General features: G+C 42.3%; 1 protein-coding gene across 6 annotated transcripts in view; it reads left to right on the top strand.

Annotated features, from left to right (window-relative positions):
* TTBK2 (tau tubulin kinase 2) overlaps positions 1-24,068 on the top strand; it is a 169,682-nt gene that overhangs the window by 67,338 nt on the left and 78,276 nt on the right. For 5 of the 6 annotated variants that reach the window (XM_025190893.3, XM_075927247.2, XM_075927244.2 and 2 more), the window contains 3 exons: positions 4,588-4,661; positions 15,115-15,255; positions 16,840-16,944. In XM_025190893.3, coding sequence (XP_025046678.1) covers positions 4,588-4,661; positions 15,115-15,255; positions 16,840-16,944 — 320 coding nt within the window. Of the gene's footprint in view, positions 1-4,587; positions 4,662-15,114; positions 15,256-16,839; positions 16,945-17,881; positions 17,953-24,068 lie in introns of those variants that run through there. The other variant, XM_025190897.3, reaches the window with a different exon arrangement.

Below are 24,068 nucleotides of genomic sequence, written 5' to 3'. Positions count from 1 at the left end.
CCTCTTCCTTTCCGCTGTTGAGATAATTGCACTAGAGTCTAAAGGTACACAGCACACTCCATTTGGCACTGCTTCCAGTAGAGAAGGAAACCATTTTATACCTACACTCCTTTGTATGGTTTCAGACTGTCTTCTGGACTCTGGAAGGGTATACATATGGAAATAATTTCCTTTAAAGTGAATACTTTCTTGGACTATCCAGAGCATGTCTTATACTCTTAAGTACTGAAAATGTGATTAGATGGGAAATATTTATAATTTTAAAAAGATGTTGCATCAAGCAGTCCCTAATCATTTTTGTTTTGTTCTAGATTAATAAATTTATTTATAGATTTTTTGGGGCAGAAGAGACCATTAGATCACTAGTCTGACCTCATCTGCTCTATCCCTTTGTTTTGGGCCTAATAACTTTTGTTTGGTTAAAGTATATCTTCTAGAAGGGCATTCTATCTTGATTTGAAACAAGAGATGAAGAATCTGCTACTCCCCTCTATTGTTTGTTCCAGTGATAATCACCCTCACTGTTAAAATTTTTTGTATGTGTGTCTACTTTCCAATTTGAATGTGTCTAGCTTCAGCTTTTAGCCATTGGTTCTTGTGAAGCCTTTTTCCATTAAATTAAAAAGCACTTTAATACCTGGTATTTACTCCCTGTGATGGATGTTGTACACTGTAAATGAGTCCACTTTCAATCTTCTTTTTGATAAGCTAAACATATTGAGCTCTCTAAATCTCTCACTGTATGCCTTTTTCTCCAGCCCTCAAATTTTTATAACTTTCTCCTGCAATTTCTTCAATTATTCAATTTCCTCTTTAAAATGTGCACACCAGAATTGTGCTTAGTATACTAATATCTGTCCCACCAGTGCCATTCACAGAGATAAAATCACCTCCATACTTCTAGCTCACTGTTTCCCTGTTTTCTATACCAAGGATTGTATTACTTTTTTGCAATAGCATCGTACTGGGAGCTCTTGTTGAGTTGGTTATCCACTAAAGATCCCTACATCATTTTCATAATCACAACTTTCTAGGATACATTTGCCTATTCTGTAGAAATGGACTACATTCTTTATTCCTAAATGTATAATATTGCATTTGGTTACATTAAAGCACATTTTATTTGAATAGGCCCATCTTACCAAGTATGAATGCTATATTCTCATAATTCTTTACAGTGCTGCCAGTCTTTGTCATCTTCAAACTTTATCAGCTGTGGTTTTGTTTTTACTTCCAGATGATTGATAACATTCACAGAACTTTCTGTGCTTTTTGACAGGACTTTCTCTGTCCTGTACTGATTGGCTGCTTGTTCCAGCTCTTCCCCATCCCTCTCTCACAATCACTTAACCTCAGATTCACTTCACGCTTGCCCCTCTTCTCCTCTGCTCTGCTGTGATTGTTGTATTTCTCTACTCTTCAATGTCCCCTTTACCTTCAGTTTTGTTTCCATGTAACTAATTTCTTTTAACCCCCCATTCCCAAATAAATCAAGGGAGTACCATAATGTTTGCTGCCATCACAAAGTTCACTTTGCTTATGTTCTGTCCCTTTTCCACGTCCTGTGTCTGTCTTGTCTATTTACCTAGTAACTGCTTTGAGTAGCTTACATTCTGCTACTTTAATTTGTACAGTGCTTAGCAAACTGGGGTCCCATCCTTGTTTGATCCTTAGGCACTGCTGTAATATATTATTATTTAGGGCTGTCAATCAATCACAGTTAATACCTGTGATTAACAAAGCAATATAAATACTTTTTAAAAATATGTTAATTGCTTACTTTTGGGTGGTTCAGAAGGAATCAGCTGAGGGGAGCGGAAGCCTCATTCTGCAATAAGGATGTTAAATAGCGAGTAATTTACTAGTTGAGTAGTCAATGGAATTTCCATCGACTACTCAACTAGTAGAGAGGCACTTCCGCATTCCTCGTTTGAAATATATAAGAGCCCCAGGGCTCTTGTACATTTCAAAGGAGGAATGTGGAACTCCATGTACAGCCCGCGCCAGTGGGAAGTCCACTGACTCCAGGCTGCACGCGGTGTGCCAGCTTTGAAATGTACAAGAGTCCTCAGCGGGGGCTCTTGTGCATTTCAAAGTGGAAGCACCCTCATGGAGCTTGGGGCCAGCAGGAGACTCAGAATCCCCCTCAGACCCGGGTTCCATGCTGTGCTGCTGTTTTGAAATGCCACGGGACTTCCCAGCTGACCCTGGGTTCCGCACGCATTTCCCCAGAATCCAGGGTCAGCTGACCTCAGGCTCCATGCAACGCTGCCACTTTGAAACACTGCCTTGGTGTTTCAAAGGGGCAGGCCTCATGGAGCTGAGCCCAGGATCAGCTGTGTGGCACTGCCCCTTTGAAACGCCGCCATGGTGGCGTTTCAAAGCAGCAGTGCTGCACAGAGCCCAGGTATGGGCTCCATGCGGTGCTGCCGCTTTGAAGTACCCCTATTTTCCCCCTCCCTTTGCTGCCTCTATCTGATAGAGGCACAGGGGAGTGGGGGAATTGACTAGTTGACTGGACTATCTGATAAGCTTTTGCTTATCGGATAGTCGACTAGTCCTTATGGGTATGTCTACACTACCCTCCTAGTTCGAACTACGAGGGTAATGTAGGCATACCGCACTTGCAAATGAAGCCCGGGATTTGAATTTCCCGGGCTTCATTTGCATAAGCGGGGAGCCGCCATTTTTAAATCCCTGCTTGTTCGAACCCCGTGTAGCGCGGCTACACGGGGCTCGAACTAGGTAGTTCGGACTAGGTTCCTAGTCCGAACTACCGGTACACCTCGTTACTCCACGAGGAGTAACGGTAGTTCGGAATAGGAAGCCTAATCTGAACTACCTAGTTCGAGCTGCGTGTAGCCACGGGCACAGAGTCCAAACTAGTGGACATTTAAAAATGGCGGCGCCCGGCAATATGCAAATGAAGCCTGGGAAATTCAAATCCCGGGCTTCATTTGCAACTCCGGTTGTCTACATTAACCACCCTAGTTTGAACTAGGGTGGTAGTGTAGACATGCCCTGTGTGACTTATCCAAAATGGCTACTGACATACTTACTTCCCCAGCTGCAGTAGTACAATTTACATTTTTTTAACCTGATTGTACTTACCCATTCTCTTTTTGCAGGATAAAGAGGAACCCGTTCATCATTTTTAATATATTCTGCAGGCTAGTGGTAGTGGATTCTGTTGCTGGATAGTCTTCCCCTCAGGTTGCCCTTTAGAACAGGGATCTGCCAGTTCTTTTCTTTATTTCTTTTCAAAATGGACTTTCTGGATGGCTATACATATTTATGGCACAGATTTGATTAAGGCTGGCTGGTTCTTTTTATCATCTTAAATTGCTTTTGGTTATTTTCCCCCTTATTTCAGAGAGATGGATTAAACCACCATGTTGTGTGCTGGTTTAACCTGAAGCAAAATGCAGGATAATGTAGCACTTTAAAGACTAACAAGATGGTTTATTAGATGATGAGCTTTCGTGGGCCAGACCCACTTCCTCAGATCAAATAGTGGAAGAAAGTAGTCACAACCATATATACCAAAGGATACAATTAAAAAAAATGAACAAATATGAAAAGGACAAATCACATTGCAGAACAGGAGGAGGATGCAGGGCGGGGGGCGGGGGGGAGCAAGGTAAGTGTCTGTGAATTGATGATATTAGAGGTAGGGAGAGTGGGATGTTTGTGAGTTAATGGTATTAGAGGTGATAATTGGGGAAACTGTCTTGGTAATGGGTGAGATAGTTCAAATGTTTAAGTCCTTGTTGGAAAGTGTCGAATTTTAACATGAATGACAGTTCAGAGGATTCCCTTTCAAGTGCAGATGTAAAAGGTCTTTGTAGCAGAATGCAGGTGGTTAAGTCATTGAGAGAGTGTCCTTTCTGGTTAAAATGGCAAGAAACTGTTTTCTCTTTGTGATCTTATCTGATATCTGTTTTGTGGGCATTAATCCTTTGGTGAAGTGTCTGAGATGTTTGTCCAATGTACATAGCAGACGGACACTTTCGGTACATGATAGCATAGATTATATTTCTGGATGCGCAGGAATATGTGTTCTTGATCTTATAACTCACTTGGTTAGGTCCAATAATGGTATCAGCAGAATGAATATGTGGACAAAGTTGGCAATGGGGTTTGTTGCAAGGGAAGGTACCAGGGTTGGTATTAGTGTGGTATGTCATGGTGAGTATAAAGGGCACTGTTTTCAAAGCCTATAGTATAGCCGTGTGGGATGGAGGTATCCTGGTGATAAGTGTAGGCATAGTGCAATAAATATTCTAGAACGTATAATCCTTGGTGTGGAAAAGATCATCCAGTTCTTCCCTCTGTACTGAGGCAGGATTAAGTATGCTTAGATCATTCTGCACTGCTAAGGGAGCTGATCTGTATGGCAGAAGGAGTTTTGTTTCACTGGCAGCAGAGCTGCTTCACTACTGTTTTAGTGTGAATATCATTTTTTAAGTTGGATAAAGGCACCTAGAGTAATATATTAGCACATTTTTGCATATTTTACTAGATATCTAAATGAAGACAGACAAACATTAGGTGTAATTGGCTAACTTGTTTCTTTTTTCCCCTCAGGGAAAGACCATGTCTGTAGATTCATTGGCTGCGGACGGAATGACAGATTTAACTACGTGGTAATGCAGCTGCAGGTATGTTGAACTAAATAGATTTTAGGGATTTATTTTTTATTCATGCTTGTATTTAGCAAAATAAATAAATACAATTTTTTTAGGCCATTGTTATGTTGGGGTGGTGAGCCAAGGAAATCTGAATACGGTATTTCATATTGTTCCCATTATCTGCCAGAAAAAAGGCAAAATCACACTGATCTTCAGAACAGCTGGATTATTTTAGAGAGAGGTGGGATGTTTTTTGAAATAATTCACCTCCCTCTGAAAACTTCACCTGAAGTTGAAAGATAGCTTAAAATGTGCCCAACTGCTTCTGGAATAGGTTAGTCTTTTTAGTATATGTTTTTGATCACTTTACTAATAAAAATACATTGCTAAGAAACGTCCTGTATAAGTTAAGGCTCAATCCAGAGGATCAGATGACCTGTTCTCAGTGGGTATGTCTACATTACGGTATTATTTCGAAATATCTTATTCTTTTTCGAGTGGCCCCGTGAGTGCTCCACTCAAGGTGTCGGGTCCCGTCCTGGCGCCGCGGCTCGGAGACTTTTCATAGCCGTGCTCTGCCGGCTCGTGCATGCGTGGTTCCCCAGGATAGTGTTCGCGCCTTTGATCAGCCGCGCGCGAGCCGGCAACCGTCAGTTCCTCTCAACCGCCTCAGGTCGCGGTCGGAGCTCCCTGATCTCTTCTTCAGTTATGGTTTTAGATAGCTAAAAATTTTAGTGTTAGCTGTGTTCCTGTTACTTGTTACGTATTCTCTTGTTTAAAAAAAAAAGAAAAAAAAAAGGTTTTTCTTTCAAACCTGCTTTTCACTCAGAAGCAGTGCGGTGAACGCTAGACTGTGAAACTGACTACCCACAGCGGGGGTCACAGCTGGGATCAGTTTTTCGTTTAACTCTACTGACAATGCCAGGATCAACTGGTTTTAAAAAATGTCCAGTATGCTGTGAAGCCATGCCAACGGCCGATGGCCATGACACGTGTATTAGGTGCCTGGGGGAGACTCATGTCCCTGACAAGTGCACCCATTGCCGTAAGTTAACTTCAAGAGCCCGGAGGGAGCGGGAAATGAAGATAAGGATGCTGATGTTTGGCAAGGCGTTGCAGCCTGATCCTATCCCTCCAACAGCCACAAAAACCTCCCATCACAAGAGGAGAGCAGCTTCTCCGGGACCGACTGGCTCCAGAGCATCAAAACTGTCCCCGACGCGCTCCCTCCCTGCGGCAGTCTCAACCCCGGCAGTGGCTTCTAAAGTGAACCCCGGGGGGTCCGGACAACTTGCTGGGGCTGGCATAAGTGAGCCCCCACCATCCGGAAAGAGAGCGGCTTCAGCGCCGTTGCTGGGAGCGGCGCCGCAGCTGACCAGCAAGCCTGCACCGGCTTCAGCCGCACGCTCCTTGAAATTGACGAGCGCGCCGGTGCCGCAATTGACCAGCCTCCCGGCACCGGCTTCAACGGCTTGTGCGGCACCCAGTGGATCGGCGCCTATTTCGCCCGCCCTGGCAGTGATGTCGGCACCGTCTCCTCCAGCACCGGGACCTGAGGCAGGACACGCCAGTGCCTCAGACCCGGCACCATTGCTAACCCCGGCACCGGTGGCCCTACCGGCACCGACACCAGATCAGCAGCAGCTGACCTCTCCGGCACCGTCTCACCTTCACTCAGTGCCTGGTTCCCCTGTGCTTCGGGCTAGGGATGAGACTTGAACATATAGAAAGTCACTGTCAAAGACCCATTATAGGGACAGATCTCTTTCCCCATCTGCTTCACCAAAAAGGCAAAGTCGCTATCACGGCTACTTTTCCCCCTCGAGGAGTAGGTACAGCCGGCACGATTATAGGGACGCGGTGTATTTAGATGCACATCGGTCCCGTTCGCGATCCCGGTCGCCCTCCTGTCTCTCGAGGTACGGATTGGTGAGGCGCTCTCCATGCCGCGTCTATTATATCCAGCATGGTAGCGCACGTTCTTCTCGATACCCTCTCTGTCACGCTCTGAACGTTACTGTGAGCGCTATCATAGATCATATGTCGATCATCCCCAGCATCACCATTCACCACCATCGCATAGGGGATCTTCTCACATCTGCCAATCACCGTTAGCAGAATACTTACCTCATCGATCACAACCACTGCGCTCCCCTTCTCCAACTAAGAGCCCAACAATCCAATTAGACCAATCCGAACCAGAGGAGGGTCAGTTGTCGGAAACAGAGGACCCTAAGACGGAAGCTTCCCCAGCGGACTGCCCATCGTCTTCCCCGGATGAAGCGATTTGCCCAGTTGAAATCTCCCCACCGGATGATCTGAAGCATTTTCAGGATCTCTTCAAACGAGTGGCAGACACACAGGACATACAGCTAGCAGATGTGCCTGTTAAGAAACATCGCCTTTTGAAGAACCTCCGTCCTCAACAACGTGTGAAAGTCGCGTTACCAATCGATGAGGTGATTATGGAAGTGGCGGATGAGATATGGCAAGCCCCAACATCGGTGGCACCTACAAGTAAAAAAGCTGATAGAAAATATTTTGTTCCAGCAAAGGGGTTGGACTTTTTATTCAATCACCCCAACCCAATTCACTGGTAGTAGACGCAGCGCAACGTAGGGGTAAGGTGCCACAATACAGAAATACCCTTTCGGACAAGGACAATAAAAAATTGGATATTTTGGGGAGGAAAGTCTTTTCCTCAGCTACACTTTTACTTCGCATTGCAAATTACTCAGCCCATTTGTCGAATCATAACTTCCATAATTACTCCAAACTAACAGATTTGTTGCACCATCTCCCAGACACCAAGAAACCACTCCTGAAAGCAATAGTACAGGAGGGGTACGCGTCATGTAGCGCTGCACTTCAGATTGCTATGGATATGGCTGACACAGCAGCTCGGGCCGCTGCGACTGGTATCGCCATGACGAGATCATCTTGGCTTTCGTCAGCAGGAGCGCCAAAGGAGTTGCAAAGCAAGGTTGAGGATCTGCCCTTTGACAAATTTAAGCTTTTTGCGGCAAACACTGATGAGGTCCTCCACTCGGGAAAAGACTCATGCACCACGCTACGTACACTGGGGATGTACACACCTTCCTTCGAACGTAGGTGTTATTTCCCTTACCAACGGAGATATGACTTCAATTTTGCTAGACAGCAATCACGTCCTTTTGACAACCAGCATCCTAGACAACGCCCCCAACGTAAACGACCACAGCAGAACCGTTCGGGTAATCGGCAGTTGACTAAGCAACAGATTTGACTTGCTTGTCGAGGATGCAAACCAATTGCCCATAGTCAATACAGAAGCTCATCATCTTTTTCACCATCGTCTACGCTCTTTTTACCACCACTGGTCTACGATCACCACAGACAGATGGGTGCTAGAGGTAGTTCAATCCGGCCTCTCCATCCCTTTTCTCTCTTTTCCCTCCACCACTCCCCCCTCCCCGTCCCTCTTCAGGGACCCCTCTCACGCGAAACTGTTGGAACAAGAAGTTCAACGTTTGCTCATCATTGGGGCGATAGAGAGAGTTCCCAAGCAGTTTCGGGGAAAAGGTTTTTACTCTCGATATTTCCTCATACCAAAGAAGTCGGGAGGATAGAGACCCATCCTGGACCTTCGAAAGCTAAACCAGCATCTTCGGAGGCAGCGTTTCAAGATGGTAACCTTATCAACCATTCTTCCGTCATTGAACAAGAAGGATTGGTTTGCAGTCCTTGACTTGCAAGACGCTTATTTCCACGTAGAAATTCACGTGGCACACAGACGTTTCCTTCGTTTCCGATTGGGGAGCGAGCATTACCAGTATAGGGTCCTACCATTCGGCCTGGCATGTGCTCCCAGGGTTTTCACCAAGATGTTAGCAGTAGTCGCGTCCCACCTACACAGACTAGGGGTGACAATATTCCCCTACTTAGACGATTGCCTTCTCAGGGGTACGACCTATATGGAAACATGTCATATGGTTCGGACAGTATCCGACGAATTTGCTACTCTGGGTCTTCTCATAAACTTGAAGAAGTCAACACTAGTTCTGTCCCAAAATCTCATGTTCATAGGTGCGCGCCTCGATTCAGCTATGGCGCGTGCATATTTACCGATGGAACATTTTATAATAATCAAAGAATTGATACACACAGTGGTCCACGCTCCGAAAATTCCCACACGCGTCTGGCTACAGCTGTTGGGGCATATGGCTGCTACCACCATCGTAGTGTGCAACGCAAGGTTACGTTTTCGTTGCCTCCAGCACTGGTTAGCCACGGTTTACATCCCGTCAAGGCACAGTCTCCACAGACTCGTAGTGGTACCACAGTATGTGCGGGAATCCCTGCAGTGGTGGACCAACCCGACCAATCTTCTCACGGGCGTCCCATTTCATCGCCCTCAACCTACTACACAAATAACTACAGATGCCTCCCTCATAGGCTGGGGAGCTCACATGGGCAATTCCACGGTCCAGGGACATTGGTCGCCACGAGAAATGCTACTGCACATCAATCTGCTCGAGTTGAGAGCGGTGCGGCATGCCTGCAAGCATTTTCGGTCACACATTCAAAATACAGTGACCAGGATTTTAACAGACAACATGGCGACTATGTTTTATATAAACAAGCAAGGAGGTGCCTGATCCCGCTCTCTTTGCGCAGAGAGCATCCGTTTATGGAATTGGTGTATTGCCAACAACACTGTTCTAACAGCTTCCTACTTGCCAGGTGTCGACAATTTAGTAGCGGACTCTCTCAGCAGGCGTTTTCCACACGACCACAAGTGGGAGATTCGCATGGACGTACTCAATCGTATTTTCGCTCGTTGGGGATTTCCGACGATAGATCTGTTTGTGACAGAACTCAATTTGAAATGTCCCAATTATTGTTCGAGAGCTGGGATAGGACAACACTCGCTGGGGGACGCCTTCCTTCTCCACTGGGGAACGGCACTACTGTACGCTTTCCCACCGACAGTGTTAATTCCCAGGGTTCTTGAAAAGATCAATGTAGACAAAGCTCGGGTAATCCTTCTAGCGCCAGCATGGGCTCGTCAGCCTTGGTTTTCAATGCTCTACCAGATGTCAGTGAAAACGCCATATCCTCTACCTTCTCTTCTGAATCTGTTGACCCAGGACAACGGATCCATTAGTCATCCGTGACCAGAGGTTCTACACCTCACTGCGTGGATGCTGGCTGGTTTACCGACTCTGAGCAATCCTGCTCTCAGCGAGTCAAGCAAGTGTTGATGCACAGTCGAAAACAATCTACACGAACCGCTTATACAGCTAAGTGGGCAAAGTTCCAAGCATGGTGCGCGGACAATAACATGGACTCGCGGTTTGCATCCTTACCTTGTATATTGGATTATCTTTTACAACTACACGACAATGGCTTGGCAATTGCATTGCTATGGGTACACTTGGCAGCAATCAATGCATTCCACCATAGGGATGATGATATTTCCTTGTTCGCTCACCCTACTACAAAAAGGTTCCTGAAGGGACTTTGAAATCTCCACCCTCCCCGGAGGCCTCCTCCTCCCTCATGGAACTTGGATCTGGTCCTACAAACTTTGACTCATCCCCCTTTTGAGCCTTTAGCGACGGTAACATTGCACTTACTTATGGTCAAGCTGGTATTTCTCCTAGCCCTCACTTCAGCTCGCAGAGTGAGTGAGATAGCAGCTTTTATGGCTTCGCCGCCCTATACGGTTTTTTCGAAAGAATCGGTAACGTTGAGGACTCATCCAGCGTTTATTCCAAAGGTGTCTTCTGAATTCCACATAAACGAACCGGTAGTTTTACCATGCTTCTTCCCAAAACCCCATACCTCAACGCAAGCAGCACACTTACATACCTTGGATGTGAGAAGAACGTTGGCGTTTTACATCGACAGAACACGGGGTTTTAGGAAAACAGACCATTTGCTAGTGTCAGTGGCGAGTCACTCAAAAGGACAGCCTTTAACTTCTCAGCGTCTTTCCAATCTCATAGTGTTGTGTATATCTATGTGCCACTCGCTGCGAGGGAAGCCTCTCCCCTCTCGTCCCAAAGCTCATTCAACTAGGGCAGTTGCTGCTACTACGGCCTGTCTCAGTGGGGTGTCCTTTTGTGACATTTGCAGAGCGGCAACATGGTCCTCGCACGCGACTTTTGTGAAGCACTACACCATAGTCGATCAGTTTACTTCAGATTATTCTGTGGCTACAGCAGTACTGAATCGTGCTGGTAGTCTGGATTCCGGAGCGCTTTAATTCTGTTCTGTGTACTGCTCCGGAGTCACCTAGCGTGGAGCACCCACAGGGCCACTCGAAGAAGAAAAAGAAGTTACTCACCCTGTGAAGTAACGATTGTTCTTCGAGATGTGCCCCGTGGGTGCTCCACGACCCGCCCTTCCTCCCCGCTCTGGAAATTTCTTCTTAATGTTCTTACAGATGAGCGGATGAGAGGAACTGACGGTTGCCGGCTCGTGCGCGGCTGATCAAAGGTGCGAACGCTATCCTGGGGAACCACGCATGTGCGAGCCGGCGGAGCACGGCTATGAAAAGTCTCCGAGCCGCAGCGCCGGGACGGGATCCGACACCTAGAGTGGAGCACCCACGGGGCACATCTTGAAGAACAATCGTTACTTCACAGGGTGAGTAACTTCTTTTTTTGAAATAGTTAATTTGAAATAGCTCATTTCGAAATAACGCGTCTACAAACAAAATGCATTTCGAAATAGCGTGTCCACACTGAGTGGACTCTAAATCGCATTTAAGGCTGGCCAGAACCAGTTCTGGCAGTGCACCAGATCAGGACTTACTGTGTGAGGCTGCTGTCTGAGGCTATCTGATATCTGTGCTTAAAGGGACCCCTCCTGGGCAGCCAGTTCTCAGGTTTCCCTGCTTGCTTGTCTACCTCAATGAGGGACAGCAAAGCATTTTGTCTCTGCATGCTCTGGTTGCCCTTACTCAGGACATCACAGCACTCTGCAACGTGGAGCCAGAGCTGCCCCTGGGCACCCTGGTGCTTCTCTTGGACGCTTTGCTGCGAGCCTGGCTGCACTTTCCGCAGGCTGCTATCCGGGAAGTCCCTTGGGGGGCTGTCAGTATCCAGGAGGCCCTGCAGGAGAGCTTCCATCCATTAGGAGCACTAAGAGCCTCCCTGGTGTGCCTCACTGGGGGCTTGTGCCTCATTCCTCCCTCACATCCTTCCACTTACCCCTCCCTAACCTCCCTTCCTGGTGTCAAATAAAATACACGTATTTTCGTGAACACAAACTCTCTTTATTTAACAAAACTGAGGGGGGGGAGGGAATGAAACTCTGGTGAGACTGGGGAAAGGAGGCAGAAGAGGGGAAAAGAGAGGGTGGGAGAGGGGAGGGAGAAACCTGGGAGGAGGGAGCTGGAAGGGGAAAGCAAGGGGAAGAAGAGGTAGGGGAAGCTTAGGGTTGAGGGTCTCGGCAGACCAACTTTATTTTCATGCGAATCTGCTCCTGAGTTTGCATGTGGCCTTTGGTGGCCAGGCTGGCAGCTATCCTGCCATAGATGGCCACGTTCCTCCATGTAGTGCGGAGATCATGGACGTTGGGGGTATCCCCCCCAAACCTGAATAAGGTCCATGATCTCCACCCTGGACCAGGAAGGCTCCTGCCTTCTCTGGGCCCTGGCAGGGTCCTGGGAGCTAGCAGACTGCTCCTGGGGGGCGGCGGAAGACTGGCTGCCAGTGGCTTGCTGGCTCATGTTTCGGGGCCACTGGGTCAGGGGCAGTGACTGCTGGCCCTGGGCTGGCAGGCTTGGAGCTGACACAGGCACTGTGGCCAGAGTCTACCCCTTTAAGGGCTCTGGGGAGGTGGGGATGGAGTGGAGTGTTCTTGGTTGCAGCTAGAGTGGCCACCAGGGCTCCCTGGGAAGGCTAGAGGCCCCCTATTTAGAAATAAGTGTCTACACAGTACTTATTTCGAAATAGCTATTTCAAGTTTGGCATTATTCCTTGTAGTAGGTTTACGAAATTCGAAATAAGCGCTCCACTATTTCGAATTTATTTTGAAATAGCGGTTTGGCTGTGTAGATGCTAGGAAAATAATTTTGAAATAAGGGCTGTTATTTCGAAATAACTTTGCTGTGTAGACATACCCAGTGATTGTGTATGTTCATTATACGAAATGTATCATGCACTGTGTGTTAGCGCCAGAGAATTTTCATTAGCTTGTGCTTAAAATCAAGGTATAAAGTTTTGAACCACCATTTCTACCTCTCATGTTTTACTGTTGGTCATCAGAGCATACTGCGAGTTGTTTCTTTGTGACCATGCAGTAAGTACTTTGCTTGAATAAGTACCGAATGGTATTCATTTGGGGGCTTTTCTTTTTTTGTTTCTTTCTCTCTTAGGGTATGTCTAGACTACAGGCTTTTGTCGACAGAAGTTTTGTGAACAGATACTGTCGACAAAGAGCGTCTAGACTACATCCAGTTCTGTCGACAAAGCAAGCTGCTTTGTCGACATGACAGTGTAGATGCAAAGGACAGTGTAAATGCAATAACGCCTTCTGTCGACAGAACTCTGTCGACAAAAAGCGTTATTCCTTGTAGAATGAGGTTTACAGCCGTCGACAAAACTGCTGAGTTCTGTCAACATTATGTCGACAGAACTCAACAGCAGTGTAGACACAGGTATAGTTTTGTCGACAAAAGTCCATTTTTGTCGACAAAACCCTGTAGTCTAGACACACCCTCTGTTCAGAGTGCTGCCCAATACCGAAGGAACCTATGCCTGGGTTTAAACTGTTCAGGGTATTGCAAACTGATACTTGTCAGCGACCCTCCTTACTGTTTCAGATTCTTTGGGGAGGGTCACATCAAGCACACACGTCCAGTGCAGCAGCTGGAGCTCTGGGCCCTTTAGAATCACCATGGGAGCCGCACACAGCGTGTTCTGGGCTGCTATGAGGGCTAGTGCTGGCTGGCGCAGCCCCACCCCCTTCAAGAACGTGGAGTTCCCTCACACACACGCACTGTTGAGGGGCCTGGCAGTCCTATCAGCTCCCCTGGATTCAGAAAATGGCAGTGGAAGGAAAGCGGTGCTGTTTTCCTCATGACAGTTCACCTGGTGGTTAGGGCACTCGCCTGATATGTGAAGAACCAAGTTTAATTCACCCCACTCTCTTAAATGGAGAAGGGATTTGGACTTGGGTCTCCTACATTGTAGTAGAGTACTTGAGCTATGCAGCTATGGAATATTCGGATGTGGATTGTTCTCAAATTCTACTGTTGAAGCTGTTGCAAAATTTATAAATAACTAAATAATCATTGGAGCATGGACTTGAACCTGAACTCCCATATCCTATGAGTGTCCTAACTACCAGAATATGGAATTATTCTCATGCTCTTTCCCTGGCCTCGGTATTATCCATTCAGATTCATAGATTCAATCCAGAATGTCACACAGCTCAGTGGCTAAGACATTGCCCTGAAATGTGGAAAAAACATGTCTAAATCCCTACTTCACACAACGGAAAGAGAGGAACTGAATTTGCATTTTCTACATGTCAGGTGAGTGCCCTAATCATTGGGCTAAAAGATATAAGGGCACCACCTCTCCACTCTCACCTCTAGCCATTTTTTAATCTAGTCATTTGTTTTTTGTCAAAATGCCCAAAATCTAAAATGAAAAATGTTGTCAAAATTAAATGTTTTATTTTGACTTTTGGGGGGGGGGGGGAGGTTGGTTTGTTTTGATTTTTTGGGTTAGGGAAATCTATTCTGGGAACTCAGTACAAATTTATGAATAGTTTCATGTTGACCAAAACTGCATTTTCTCCCCCAGGATGTTGTCCATCTCTAATTATAACTGATAAATATGGCAACATCACTTTTCTGCTAGATTCAAGTTGGTATGGTTCAAATTATCTGGAGTCAGAGACAGACTGAGTGACATTTTCAAAAATAACTTCTATACTTAATTTCTGAAATGTTTGGAGAATTTTGCATCTACATTTAGAACATCTTCTTCATCACTGAGACTTTAAGTCAAGATTGGATGCTTTTCTAAAAAATATGCTCTAAAATTATTTTGGGGAAGTTTTATGGCCTGTGTTATACAGAAGCTCAGATTAGATGATCAGAATGGTCCTTCTGGACTTGGAAACTGAATCTATGAGATGTGGCATCCTTGAAGACTACAGTCAGTGAGGGGCGAGTCCTGGGATGCGTTTCTTAAGACTTCCATTGTGAACTATTTTAAAAAAGCATACACTTTTGTTGTAGCTGTGTTGGTCCCAGGATATTAGATGGTTGAGAGCATTTTTATTGGACCAGTTTCTGTTGGTGAGAGAGATGTAAGCTTAAAAGCTTGTTTCTCTCACCAACAGAAAGAAGTTGGTCTAATATAAGATATTTACCTAATTCACCTTGTCTTAGTTAAAGATAAGTTAAAAAAAATATTAATGTTACCTGTGAATACTGGTTTTGGGACTGCTTCTGAAAATGTTTTTGTGTTTTGATTAGGGTCGGAATTTGGCAGATCTGCGTCGGAGCCAGTCTCGAGGGACTTTCACCATCAGTACTACCCTGCGCCTGGGAAAGCAGATTCTTGAGTCCATTGAGAGCATTCACTCTGTGGGATTCCTGCACAGAGACATTAAACCAGTAAATTTCTTCTTAACTGAAAACCAGTAATGAATATGTGGGCCTTAGTTGACAGCATTAAGAAGAAAGGACAGCATATTAGATGTTAATCTTAAGAAGTCAGAAGGTGCAGAGAATTAGATATGAATCTGTGACTCTTCCAAGATGGCAATAAAAAAATTATTTAGTGTCAGATTGCAACTGGTTTAAATGGCAGTTGTCCTCCAAGTGCTCTTCAATTATGACTTTCATTTGTCATCTGAGAAGACCTTAAAATGGGCAATTACTCCCACCACAGAATAAAATATGATTAGTGATTATTTGGACTATGGAAGCAAACTCTTAACGTAAGAAATCAAAGGGAGTTAATCTTTAAACCTAGGAAATATTTGTAAGAGTTTTATTTTTTTTATTTTTGTGGGTTTTTTAAATCTACCTGAAACTGCTGTATGTTTTTAATGTGTTTTTTTTTAATTTATTCAGCGGAAATGCTTTTTGTTTTTAAAAAAACTGATAGTTAAATTTGTCATTTGGACTTTGTGTTAGTATTTTTCTTGACACCAAATTTGTAGGCCTAAAAGCATGTTTCAAAATGATTTTTGAAGTTTTAAAGAATTGTGAAAAATGATTGGCCATGTTCTTTGCTTGCCTCTTAAGGCAAGCCAGGTACAAATTTCCGCTTCCTGATAAGTACCCTGATGTCAAGGAATCTGTGTGTGCACTACTGGAGGAGAAATCTGACAAGGCACAGAAAAAGAGAAAAACAAAGTTATGAAATCACAGTTATCTTGTCAAATGGATTTTATAAGAGTTCATGCCCTCTCTGTACAGCTGTTACAATGCATTTTTTGGCACTGTCTTTAACACATCTCAAAGCCAAATTCTGCTGTGGAATTTCTGTTATCATCCGAGTTTGATGTGGCAAGATTATCCGAGTAATTTTCCTTGATGTAGTATTGCTTATCTATTTTTCCTCCAATCTCAATTGCAAGCCTCTCTCACTGCAGTCTTTTGATGAACAAAAAAATTTGTCGGTCTAAATTCACTATCTGGAAATGTATGCCTGTCTTCCCTTAAGAACCTAATTTTGAACACCTCCCTATTGTCCCTGTTCTTCATGGAAGGAGAAAGATAGTAAGCATAGCTCAGCCTATTTAGATTGGCTATGGCCCATGTTTCATCTTCATTATAACAATTGAGGAGTGTGGTTCCTTCCTTTTGCTGACATCAGTGGAGCTGAAGTAGTGGAATGTTGAGAAATTTTAGGAAAAAAGGCTATGTAGAGAAAACCCAAAAGTGAAACTCTGTGGAAGCAGGTTTTGAAAGATAATTAAAATGAATGTTAATGAGTTTTCAAAGTGTATTGCCTCCACAATACAACTCGTTTGTATTTGAACATTTTTCTCTAGGCAGCCAGAAAAAAGGAGGGGGCATTCTGCATCCCTCTCTTGGCATATGCAATGTCAGTATAATGTGTTCTTTTCTCCAGAGTGAGTGGATTATGGGCAGATGTGAAAATACAGTAGGAAGGACAGAATGATGGACAATGTCATTCATTACTATGTGTATGTTAATTACGTACACTTTTTTTGTTTCTTTTTCTAGTCGAACTTTGCTATGGGACGTTTCCCTAGCACCTGTAGAAAGTGTTACATGCTGGATTTTGGCTTGGCACGACAGTTTACAAACTCATGTGGGGATGTCAGACCGGTAAGGATTGTTTTTTTACAGTTATTGTAAACAACTGTTTATTTGCGGTGATAATATACCAGAACCTTTCTGGAGAAGCGTCTGTGTCAGACTGACCTGATACAGTATGTAATTTTGGTCTACTATATTCCAGAACAGAGATGCTATATGCTCTAGTGGGAAGTTCAAAGGATAGAAAGCCAGGAAGAATCATGGGTATTTTCTTTGATCTAAGAAATAGATGTATTGTGCTGCCTTGAGCAATACTTGAATGCCTTGTACATCAATTTTTCTGTCCAGCTGGAAAATTAAGCAAAAAGCGGAACTTTGCTGAATAACAGATGTTATATAGGAACTAAACATTTCAAGTTACAGAAAATAATATAGTGGAGTAAAATTCAAACAGTACGTTGAAAACATACAGTAATGTGGAGAAGAAAGAATTGGGTGGTACGGTAGAATGAAATGAAATACAGCTAAGTTTAGTTATATTGCCGTAATAAGTGCAGTAATTTTCAAATATGAATTAGAAATTGGTGAATTATTATGATTTGAGAGATCACAGATACAGGGATCTGAATACAAGAATCACAATAAGTACAGTAGAGCTTCTCTAATTCACTGTTGATTGGGAGTCCATTGTGAATTCCTAAAGTTTCCAAATTGTGTAAGTAAGTGAACACAATGTATGGTGATACATTACAAATTCTAGTTTATATCTTTAACCATTTTTTGGTTTTAATGTTTATAGTAGTATTGAATAATGCAGTCAATATTATGTAGTATATTTTGTACATGTAATGAAATCTGAGTAATAGGAACATTCTCTGTCTATAGTATTTACAATTCAATCTTGGCTGAGAGGTGGGGCATAATGGCTATTTTTTTGTGTACAAATTCTGAGGTGTGTGGATTAGCTAGTAAATTAGTGAGGTTCTACTGTACTCTATTCCTTCAGTCATAATGCTGGACATTGCAATGAAAACAAAGAGCAGGGGAGACCACAGAGTGGCTGCAGCTGTTGCAAAGGTGAGCCAGTAGTTTTTTATTTTCACAAGCTCTTGTCTTTTTCTGTATGTCTGGTGTTTATGGTTGTTTTTCTGATTTGTGATTTTTTTAAATGAATTCTTGAAATTCTGTAAGTTCAAAAAAATATATCCACAAATGCTAGTATTTTCAGGAAAATTAGAGAAATACTGTATTTTCTGTTGTAAATTGTTAACACGTACTTGTTTTTCTTATAAAACCCCATTTTGTTACCTCTGGTTTTCATTGTAGTGCCGTGCAGTATAACTGAAGTAGTCCTTTAATTAATTGTAGTCTAATTCCAGGCTTTTCTGATGGTATAATGCATACTGGCAAATATATAATCTACAAGGAAAATTCACACTAATTTCTGTTTGTATCTTTAGGTTAAATCAAAAGTCCTCTCTTCAGTGCTGTATAGTTATTCTTCTGATTTTCAGTAGATTTCCTTATGTTTCCCTAAATATATTTTACAAATAATCTTGGAGATATTAAAAAATTCTCCAAAAAATTAGAGAGATATTTTAAAAATCTAATTAAATATAACAATAAAAGTTAATATATATGGGTCTGTCTAGACTACATCCCTCTGTCACTAGAGGCATGTAAATTAGACTACCCGATATAGTCAATGAAGCCGGGATTTAAATATCCCCGGCTTCATTAAAATAAAAATGGCCGCCGCACTGTGCCGGCTCAGCTGATCGTCGGCACGGCATACAAGTCAAGATGTGGATCAGTCGACAAAGGAAGCCTTTGTCAACCACTCCCTTATACCTTGTGAATGGGTTAGGGTATGATGGAATTTCAAAACTTAATTATTCAAACAGCGTTATAATAAAACCCCTACATTTAAAATAAGCAGAGAGTTCAATACAGGATTATTGGAACAGGAATATAAACAGAAGGTACAGGAAGGCTGGAGAGGAAGACCTTAGGGGAAAGTAGAAGCATTATCCTGTAGAAAGACCATGTTAAGAAGCAAGGAGGAAATAGGAAACTCGCCACATTATCATACAGAATTGTTTTGGCGAGTTAAAGACCATTGGCTAACTCCTAATACATTGGACCAAGGCAGAAAAGCACTGCAGTGTTGAATATACTTTTAAAATAACAGCATCATCTAATTTATTTCTGTTTTTCGTGGGACTCTTTCTAACTTATTGGTATCCCAAAGATATTTAAAGATGGGCCTTAAAACCTGGGACATCACCTCACCCTTTTGTATTTCTCAGAAGAGCCAGATGTCACCTCTATCTCCTCTGCTTCTGCTGCCTTAAGCTGCTAGCATTTCTGACAACATTTTGTCTCTGGATCAGTATTAATGACTCCCACTTTTGGGTCTGAGGAAGTAGAATGGATTGGCAATGCGGAACACCTTAATCCTGAATAACAAGAAGTGGCTATATACCTCTCCTCTTCTTTAAAGGATAATGCCTTCTCCACATGTAATGATTTCAGAGAATTTCAAGAGCTATTGGGACATATGGTTGAAGCTCCTGAAAGATTCTGTCTGACACCATCGTGGCCACCCCCAAACAAATATCAATACCCTGCCCCAAAGCATGGATATGAGAGTATTTTAACATCATTCTGAGAATGATTGAACTAATTTTGTTAAAGGTAATATTTAAATAAATCTGCATGAAGTAGACATCTGGCATGGGACATTTCAGACCAAACAATTAAAATGTGGAAAGTTATAAGGAATTGAAACAGGGGCTTGTAATATGAAGTATCAGGCAGCCCTATCTCTGGTGTGTCTGCCTGCACTGCGTTTGCCTCTGTTTAATACTGACTAACTGGTGGAGCGTAAACGAACCTCTGAAGATTGCAGCCAAGCAGAAAACCATTTCAGAGCAAGCTTCATAGCAGTTAAGGGTAGAGACTTTTGGGCCAAACTAAGGGAAACCTCTATTAGAAAGAATTTGTTTATGTTGAAAGTGGAAATGAAAATTAGTTCAGTCCAAAGGAATTGATCAGATATCTTTTCCAGTACCTACTCAGTATTGTTCAGTATTGTTTTTGTGGTTGCACCCAAAGGTCCTAAGCAGGCTTAATTGTATTAGGTATTGGACAAACAATGAAGACACACTCACATTCCCCTTCTGTTCTGAGATGTGATTTGTCCTTTTCATATGTGTTCACTTTTTTTTAATTGTATCCTTTGGTATATATGGCTGTGACTATTTTCTTCCACTATTTGATCTGAGGAAGTGGGTCTGGCCCATGAAAGCTCATCATCTAATAAACCATCTTGTTAGTCTTTAAAGTGCTACATAGTCCTGTATTTTGTTTTAGCTACACCAGACTAACACGGCTACATTTCTATCACTATTTCACATCCCTAATGTGAGTTTGGCTCCCCCTCTTCTTTAGTTTCTGTTTCTATGTGTTTAACAACACAAATCCTAAATGTCAGCTTCTGCAGCTACGCTTGACTGCCTGGCGTGCTCCAAATCCAGTTCTTTGGAAATGATTCTTCTTACCCATCCTATTAATTAAATCACGGGATCATAATAGCAGATCATAGACTCTTTTTGTGCAAATTTTACAGCATATTTGGATATTTATTGCAGTTTATTTTTTAAATCCTCCTCCTCTACCTTCCTGAAATAGTTTTAGCATTAAGATAAAAGCTGCTGCAGGCTTCTGTAACACATTAAATTCTATAGTAAAGAGATGTAATTAAGGTGAAAATTGCTCCTGTTATATTTTAGAAATCTGCCTTACCATAGAAAGCATGAAACCTTTCTTTAATACTGACTAACTGGTAGTGTAAGCATAAGATTTACATTTTTCTATCTTTATGTATATATTTTTTAATGTTGATTTGATCATCATCCATTGTATTTCTCCTGTTAAAACCAGTGCTCTACATTCAACTGAATGAGTCATTTTGATCTTTTATATTGTGGATCACAAAGAGATAAAATAAGGGCAAAGGATAATGTGATTGTTGTATTCCCTTCTGCTTCCTAGCATAAGTACTGAACATGACATAAATAATAGTAAGAGTACACTTACCCTGGTTCACTTTGCCTTGAAAATGTAGCTTTGAACAATATGATGCAGAACTGAGATGATCATATTTGTCAAGGAAAATATATTCTTTCAGTCAAGAAAATGGATTTTGCAAAGAAAAATGCTCAAATGTATGATTCTATATTTTAGCAAAGAAAGTAAAATAAAAAACACAAATTCAGTTTCTTGTTAGAAGATGTTAGGATGCAGAATTTCGGGAATGCTACAAGTTTATATCTTCCCAGCATTTGTAAGCTTTGCCCTTTTAAAATAATCTTGTCCCTTTGCAGCTACCAGTAGTTATCACCATCCTCATGTGCATCCATGTCACTGTCATCTACTGGCCACTAGATTCCTCCCCATCAGCCTTCCTTACTGATTTCAACTCCTGGCTCTCCCTCTAACTCTCTTCATAGTCTTCCTCACTGATCATTGGTGACTTTATTTCCATGCTGATGACCTACCTGACCTCTTGGCTGCATATTTCCTTAACCTCTCCTCTACATTAGATCTGCAGACCTAGTTCAATGCTTCCAATGACAAAAAGGATCATTGGTCAGTTGACTTGGTCTTCAGTAAGTGCTATTGTCTCTCTGATTCCCTGTCTGACTAATGTCTGGTCTCTTTCAGCTTCACTCATCAGCCGCACCATTCATGACCTGTAAATTGTTTTTTCTGTGACTTCTACTTCAGAATCAATGATGACTTCTTGTCCGCTCTCAATCCTCTTTTTCCCTGCCCTCTCTGCCCTTTTTCCTTTGATGTTGTGAATTCTTTTCATGATTCACTGTTTGCCATCCTTGAGACTGTTGCCCCCTCTATCTCATCAGAAGTCTGTGCTGCCAACCCCCATCCTTGCCTGACTCCCAGCATCAACGTCCTCTGCTCCTCTAGAGCATTTCTGATAAAAAATATATGAGGAGGCTGATTTCCTCCACTACAGATTTGTTTTATCCTTCGGTTCAGTCATCTACCTAACTAAACAACTGTACTTTTTCAACTTAATTGAATTCTACACTCTTGAACAGAGCTTTCTTTCTTCACCTTTGACTCATTCCTCTCTCTGTAGAGGATCTTGTCGACAGACATGTACTGTTTGAATTTTTAAAATTTAAACAATGTTAATAGATTAAAGAAAGTTTTAGGTCTTAATATTGGTATTATAATTTCAAATTTAATTTAAAATAGATTTATTTTTAAAAGGGAAATACCACAATACTAAGGTTTAACATAGAGGAACTTCTTTCAGCTAAGTAATTCTGAGACCATTAAGAAATGTATCAATAAAACTTTTCTGTAATCTGACATTTGTACGACTTGTGCTTTTTATTGTGTTCTTGGGGTGCCTTATGTGGATAATCTGTTTACAGGACTGTTGAGCAAACAGTCGTTTAGTTACTTTCCGCTCCAATGTGACTTGCTATTGGGAAACATGATATTTCACTTTTGGATTAGATTATCTCAAATTATCTCCATTCCATTTACAGCAGACAAGAGCCACTGTGAATGATTCTGAGGGATGCAAAAAGAGAATTCCAAGGAGGATTTCTTGGTGGATAAACAGTTTGACATTTGATAGAATCCAATAAATCACTGCTATAATTATTAACTCTTCTCTTCTCTTCTATATATTCCTTCATCCACAATCTTTCTTACCACCACATGTCTGTTTTCTTGTAAAGCATAAAACAACTCCTGGGATTAACTCCAGGAGTTAGCAAACAGCAGTTCCTCATAAATTGCTGATGCAGAAGGCACTGATGTGTAGCTATCTGTGGAGCAAGTGAATTAATGACATCTCCATTTGTCATCCTGATAGTTAGGCTTTCCTGACTCACTTAGTCATAGGCCTACCTTCTGATCTCCTGTTTGGGTCATTCAATTCATCTGATTCAGACTTTCAGTACAATGTATGACATGACACTGAAATAGCTGAAGAGTTTACCCATACTTGAAAATGGGAATATATTGCCACATGCTCAGAAATCTTCACATGCTTGTTGACTATTTAAAAATTGAATATTAAATGTTCTCCTTATTCCTCACAATACTCAAAACTTTCATTCATATCTCTTTTGTTTTTGTTTTATGGCTTTTAATTCAAGTGATATTCTTCTCCTGCTTTGTATCTGATATAGGCTTTGTGTGCTTATCTTTCTTCTTATGACATCTAAGGGTACGTCTAGACTACTGGGTTTTGTCGACAGAAGTTTTGTTGACAGTATCTGACGACAAAACTTCTGTCAACAAAGAGCGTCCAGATACATTGAGTTCTGTCGACAAAGCAAGCTGCTTTGTCGACAGAACCCTGTAGTCTAGACGCAACCCTTCAGGCAATAACACCTTCTGTCGACAGAAGGTGTTATGCCTCGTAAAATGAGGTATACCAGCGTCGACAAAACTGCTGAGTTCTGTCGACGTTATGTCGACAGAACTCAGCAGTAGTGTAGACGCTGGTATAGTTTTGTCGACAAAAGTCCACTTTTGTCGACAAAACTCAGTAGACTAGACACACCCTAATAGTTTCTCATAACAAATTAAATTCTGTTTTCCTAATCAGTTTCCTGTTTCATGCCTCAAAATATTTTTCACTGCAGACCTTGTTATTCTACTCTCTATTAATGTACAGATGCTTCCTGTATTTTTGTTTTTGTATATTTGTGTGTATATTCAATAATTTATTATCAAGTTTTTTGTGTTTAAAAAAAAACATTCAAAAATAAATGTTATAGCATTAAAGAGAAGAGTTCTTGTATTCCATGCGACTCTCTGGATGTAATTTTAAATCTAACATTATCCCAAGTGAGCCAGGGAGAAGTAAAAGTTTTAAAAAATTATGGAGACGGTTGTTGGCTGAAAGGCTATCTTGCTCGAATAGAACTGTTTTGCTACTCTCTTATTACTCAGCCTAAAATTTATGTCTAAAGCTGAGTGCCTGAAATATCTGTAAAAGGAAGTGCATCCCACTTGCTCACCACTGAGACTCACATGCTTAATATTATTACGTTATTAAATCAATGAAGACAATTTTTATGTATTCCAAGTCCTATGTTTAGGTTTGAAATTTAAACAGTTTTGATTAAAACTGATTATTG

Source organism: Pelodiscus sinensis, chromosome 5, assembly GCF_052426305.1.
Source record: "Pelodiscus sinensis isolate ZL-2025 chromosome 5, ASM5242630v1, whole genome shotgun sequence".
In the NCBI taxonomy this organism is placed as follows: Eukaryota; Metazoa; Chordata; order Testudines; family Trionychidae; genus Pelodiscus; species Pelodiscus sinensis.
This window is presented reverse-complemented; position numbering and strand designations above follow the sequence as displayed.